Raw genomic sequence first — 6000 nt, forward strand, 5'->3', positions numbered from 1 at the left:
GGTCGTTTAGAAAGTATTAGCTCACTAGGTTATACAGGTCATACAAATTTTTTTTTTTAATAAATATTTTTATTTTTGGCTGCGTTGGGTCTTCGTTGCTGAGCACGGGCTTTCTCTAGTTGCGGTGAGCGGGCCATACTCTTTGTTACAGTGCACAGGCTTCTCATTGCAGTGGCTTCTCTTGTTGCTGAGCATGGGCTCTAGGCGCGCGGGCTTCAGTAGTTGTGGCACGTGGGCTCAGTTGTTGTGGCTCACGGGCTCTAGAGTGCAGGCTCAGTAGTTGTGGCACACGGGCTTAGTTGTTCCACGGCATGTGGGATCGTCCCGGACCAGGGCTCGAACCTGTGTCCCCTGCATTGGCAGGCAGATTTTTAACCACTGCACCACCAGGGAAGTCCCAGGTCATCCAAATATCGATATGCTTTCTTAGATAAAAATCATGTTTGTTAATATCATCCCTGTCTCATCAGGAAAGTCTTTAAATATTTGGAATTTATCCAGCTAAAAAGGCAGAGACTAGTTTTACAAAATTCTGATTTTTGCTTGAAAGTTCAACGTTTATCATTGGCAACAAATTGTCAGTTGTTTTCCTTAAGGGGATAGGCTCACTTCATTCTTGGGTTGTTTTTTTTTTTCCCAAAGAATGAATGTCTGCCAGATACCAAAGTCTGAACACCCGTAGTTTGTCTGTCATTCACTCTTTCAGTTACAAGAATACAGCAGGTAGCTCAGCTCTCGAGTCAGTCTCATAGGTGCTTTTCCCTGAGACAAACACTTCCATGCTTTGTTTCCACTCCATCACACAGAATATAAAAATATTAGTAGTAAATATTAAATGTAATGATCAAGATTAATATAATTCATAATGTTTAGTTCTTCATTGTGGACGTTCTGAAGTGAAACAATTATTTTTCTTCAAGTTTGTGGCAGTGAGGAATACAGTGGCGACCAGTGCTGTTGGTAGCAATACCTTGGTTGGTATCAAGGCACCCGCAGTTGTAACACTATCAGTGCCAATGTCAACACAGTGAAAAAGACAAATTATATCTTAGTAATATTCTCAGGCCACCTGTAAGGGAGGGTCCTGGGATCTGTAGACAACATTTTGAGAATGTTTTAGAAGAATAAAAATGAGGGTCTTCATCCGTCAGCCTTTCATAGATGATGACTCTAGGAGAAGGGGTATGCTCTGTGGGAAGAAACCAAGATGAATTGTCTGCACACTTGGGAATAGGCTGCTTCTCCATCCAGCATTATATGAAATTTCACTACTCTGTTCTTGCCAGGCCTTGGGGCTGTCCTGAGAAGACCTGTCCTGAGGAGTCAGCAACAGAACTTTGATAGAAACTGTAGGAAGGCATTCTCATTTTATTAGATCAGCCTTAATTATGTGTCCTGAAAGTCGTAGTGGAGCTTGTGATGCATGGACAGTGGAAAAATATTACACAAAATGGAGTTTACACATTCACTCAGGGAGCACAGCGCTCAATACACATCACGTAAAATTTACCACTGGTGACAGTGAATATGTTCACAATGTTGTACAGCCGTTATTGCTAGTCCGAGAACATTTCCGTATCTCTGCTTTTTCACCCTGACTTTTCATCTAGTCTGGTCTTTCCTGCCTCCACTTAACTCCTGTTCGGGGAAGACCTGCATCATTTGTGATTTCAGTCATACCCTTGCCGCCATTCTAGAGACTGTGGCCTCCTGGACCCTCTGCTGTACTCCAGTCCTGAGTATTTATGCTTTTGCTGCGGGGCTAGTGAACATTGCTACAGATTGTTCAGACCAAACAGCAGAGCGTTCTAATGGGATACGTGGAAACTGTTACCTTGCTTCACTTGGGCCACTGTTCTGCTCAGCAGCCTGTCAGTGACTCCTTCTGGTTCCTGTGTCGTTCTTCCCTGGGACCAGGGTAGCCATTTTTTCATTCTCTTTAAGTTGGCGATCCCACCCTTAACTCTCTTACTCTCATCGACCACCTTTCCCTTAGTCCCGAGGGGTCTTGGAGAGCGAGCGACAGGTCCTCCCTCGTCCTCCTCTTGTGGTCTCTCTGTGCTCCATAATCTCCGACCCAGACCTCTGCCTGGGCTCTTGATCTCCTCTGCCCTGGATTTGTCTTCCGTCGCTCTGCCCCTTCCGCGTGTATCTCCGGAGACTCTGCTCTCTTGAAGGATGCTCAAGTCTCCCTCACCTGAAGAAGCCCTTCTTAACAGTTGAGCGCGGGCTTGTTCTCCTTGCCTGCACTGCCTGTATTTCAGGACTGTACGGATTCTCTCTGCTTGCCTCCACCCCCTTTCCTCTTGCAGCAGGGCTTCTGCCCGCCCCCGCTCTGCTGTTGACCCTCAGAGTCACTGAGCCTGGGTGGCCCCCGTTCTCCACACCGTCAGTCCCTGCAGTTCTGGGTGAACCCCCCCCGCCCTTTTTGCCTTTTAAATTCCTTTCTTGGCTTTGGAAACACGATGTTGTCTTGGTCCTCTTACCTGCTTAGTGGTTTCTTTCCTTCTTTCTTACGCTGCTTTCTAGCCTCCAATTGTAGAGGATCCCCTAAAGCTCTTTGGCTCTATTAAGAGAGACACCTCAAGATGTACCAAATAATGTGCAAGCTATTAGGTATAAAATAAGCTGCAAGGGTATATTGAACACCATGGGTAATATAGCCAACGTTTTATAGTAACTATAAATGGAGTATAAGCTTTAAAAATTGTGACTCACGATGTCGTACACCTGTAACTTATATAATATGGTACATCAGCTGCACTTCAGTTTAAAAAAGACCAAAAAGAAAATGATCTACCAAATAATGAATAATCTCCCCCTTCCCTTTTTGTTTTAATAAACAGGATTATCACACTGATTCTTGTGTGTTGTCAAGTCATTCTTACTAAGAACCCTGTGGCTCTTTCCCAGACAGAAATTGTACATATTACAATAGGAGAAGACATATGTCTTTTGCTAAATTCCTATGAGAAGTCTCTCTCTGACTGAGAATTTTGCTTGTTTTCTATTTACTGTTTCAAACAGAGAATGTAAGGGAATTGTCCCTTTGTGCGTCAGCTGGGAGGTGCCAGTTGAGCCCCAAATAGGAAATGAGCTGTGGTTGAATGTCACCAAGAGCAGATTCTTTCTGCCCCAGGAGAGGAGATAAAAAGGCTTAAGAACACTTAACTTCCTAGAACGTGTCATGAGTCATGGCTAAGAGTGTCCCCCCCATCTCAGAGTGAGCTGCACCCAGCAGGGGGCAGGAGTGCCAGGGCATGACGTTGGAAAAGGGGGTAAGAGGGAAGCAAGGGGCCCGCTGATTTGTCTCACTGTTCCAACACTTCCGTCTCGTTAGGAGCTTACAGAGTCGGTGCTCTTTGGGCAGTTCCTCAAGCAGTTCTGCGTCCCTCTGGCCTCCCTCCGGGGTGGGCTCACGTCTCTTCCACTGAAGCTGCCAGGCAGCTCCTGTGTCCAGAGCTGCAGTCCTGCCTTCCTCTCCTAAGTCATAATCCTCATCTTGGGAGTCTCAGTATCTTCACACAGATGTCCTGTGGGCACTAGGCACCCAACATACCCAATACTGATTCATCATCTTCCCCTGAAACCCCAAACCGGTTCCTCTTTCTGACTTTCGAAGCGTAGTGCAGAATATCGCCTGGGTTTGCTGATCTCTGCTCTCCAGCCCAGGATGCTGCTGGCACACCAGTGTGTGGTCTGTACTGTGCAGATGACTGGCAAGAGGGGGCCTCTCTGGGCAGCTGAAATCCTCCTGGTCTGCCTTTGAGCCAGGGCCCAAAGGCTTGGTCAGCAGAGCAGTGCTGGGCTTTTACCACCGTTGAACCCTTAACCAGACCTTTATATGGGGCACAAAATCCACAGCCATACTCCCCGGCCCCAACCAGTCTTCCCCTCTTGTCCATTCCAGGCTCTCCTGGCAGATTACTTTGCCCCCAAATCAGTTCTAATCTCCTTGTGTTCCTATACAGCAGAGCAAACAAATGAAACTCCCACTGTATCCAGAAAAATGCCTAAATACTTGAATCTGTCACTTATGGGCATTCATATGATTTCTTTCTCTGTTGCCGTTCCTTTGTTGTTCATTGAAATTCCCTTCTCCTGTGCTTTACCACCTTCTACTTCCTATTATATTTGCAAATTTATTTCCCCTTTTAGGATATAAGCACCTTGAAGGAAGACAAAGTACCTTAGCCCTCTTTCCATCCTCTCACAACCTAATTCAGTGCCTTGCATGTACGAGTCTCTTACCAGTGTATGTTGAATAACCAGCTTTCCATGCTTTCTTGTGTGGACTTTCTCTAATGGTGGGAGCTGCCCCCTTTTGGCCATCCAAGTGGAGCACGGCCTTGAGAAGTCACTGCTGCACTGTCTGTGCAACTTGGGGAAGTTATTCCGTCTCTCCTAGCCTCAGTTCCTTGTCATTAGTGGGGATAATACTAATACCTGTCTCAGAGTGTGACTGTGAGAATTAAATGACTTAATTCGTGTAAAATCCTGAGATAATGAGTTGCACTCCAGTGATAGCTTCTATCCTAATAATCCTAATAATAATAATGATGATGATGTTGTTGTTTTTATCATCATCATCCAGGTTCCCAGCACTAAAGCCAAGTCAAAAGGTGTATGTTAGGGCTTCCCTGGTGGTGCAGTGGTTGACAGTCCGCCTGCCGGTGCAGGGGACGCGGGTTCGTGCCCCGGTCTGGGAAGATCCCACATGCTGCGGAGCGGCTGGGCTCGTGAGCCATGGCCGCTGAGCCTGTGCATCTGGAGCCTGTGCTCCACAACGGGAGAGGCCACAGCAGTGAGAGGCCCGCGTACCGCAAAAAAAAAAAAAAAAAAAAAGGTATATGTTAGACTATAAGCGAGTCTGAGTGTGACCACCTAGACCTGAGTTTCTGTTGTTTTTAAGACTAAATCAGCCTTTTTCATTATGAGTATAACACATTTATTCCTTGGTATAACAAAGTTGAATATATTCAGCTATTTCATATTGAAGGTGTACATTTCCCTGTATGAATTCAAATGCTAAGCTTACCTGTCCTCTGTTAGGTGGTTTACGTTACATCTGGAAAACCTTTATTCCCCTTTGTAGATATGGTGTTGGTCCTGCCACAGCGGATGTGCCCTTTTGAAAATGTCAGCACTGCCCAAAGAACAGGATGATGGCATTTTACAAATCCAAAAGAACTTCTTGGATGGGTCAGTACTGTTGTACATTTTGTTATTATTAGTTAGCTCAGTTTTTGTTTTCCGAGAAGCAGGGAACAGTCTTGGTGTTGGTCCATTTCACTTTACCTGCTGATAAAGCACTTAGTGCTGGGGATACAGTTTAGAGTGGTCGTCTTTAATTTGAAAGGAGTCAGCGTAACATAATCATGAAGCACCTCAGCTGCCTTGTCTTTAGAGATGCGCGCTGAAGCATTTAGGGGGAAGTGGCATGATTTCTGTAATGTTGACAGCTGTCAAATCTAGGTCAAGGTATATGTCACTGTGTTATTCTTTTCTGCTTTTCTGCATGTTTGAAAATTTTCAAAATTAAAAGTTTAAAAAAAAAACCCTAAACTGGATGAATTAAAAAACAGAAAAGGAGTAGACTTTGGAGTTAAATTGCCTTCGTTCAAATCCTGGCTCTTTCAGGTGATAAACTTTGTAATCTTGGGCCGGGTGGCTCTGCCCCTTGTTTCTGCATCCCCACCTCTGCTGGCTGGGAGCGGCAGTGGGCAGTAGTTGCCTCGTTGGGGAGGATTCAGTGGGAGCTCTTCACAGAGATCTGGGTGCCCAGGAAGTGCTCAGGAAAAATGAACTCTTTCTAACTCATGCCTGCTCTTCTAATCTCTTGTTACTTTTTGTTACCTAGAATTTATAAGACCATCCACAGGCCACCCTATGAAATTGTTAAAACTGAAGACCTGTCAAGCAACTTCCTATCCCTGCAGGAAATCCAGACGGCCTACTCTAAATTTAAACAGCTGTTTCTGATAGGTGAGAAGAATGCCG

The 6000-nt window shown here is 45.3% G+C and overlaps 1 protein-coding gene across 2 annotated transcripts in view; it reads left to right on the top strand.

The window, feature by feature from the left end:
- MTMR12 (myotubularin related protein 12) overlaps positions 1-6000 on the top strand; it is a 63876-nt gene that overhangs the window by 44902 nt on the left and 12974 nt on the right. For both annotated transcript variants that reach the window (XM_007453359.1, XM_007453360.1), the window contains exons 9-10: positions 5096-5202; positions 5861-5985. In XM_007453359.1, the coding sequence (XP_007453421.1) occupies positions 5096-5202; positions 5861-5985 (232 nt within the window). The remainder of the gene's footprint in view (positions 1-5095; positions 5203-5860; positions 5986-6000) is intronic.

The sequence above is a fragment of the Lipotes vexillifer genome, unplaced genomic scaffold, assembly GCF_000442215.2.
Source record: "Lipotes vexillifer unplaced genomic scaffold, Lipotes_vexillifer_v1.1 scaffold522, whole genome shotgun sequence".
Lineage (NCBI taxonomy): Eukaryota > Metazoa > Chordata > Mammalia > Artiodactyla > Lipotidae > Lipotes > Lipotes vexillifer.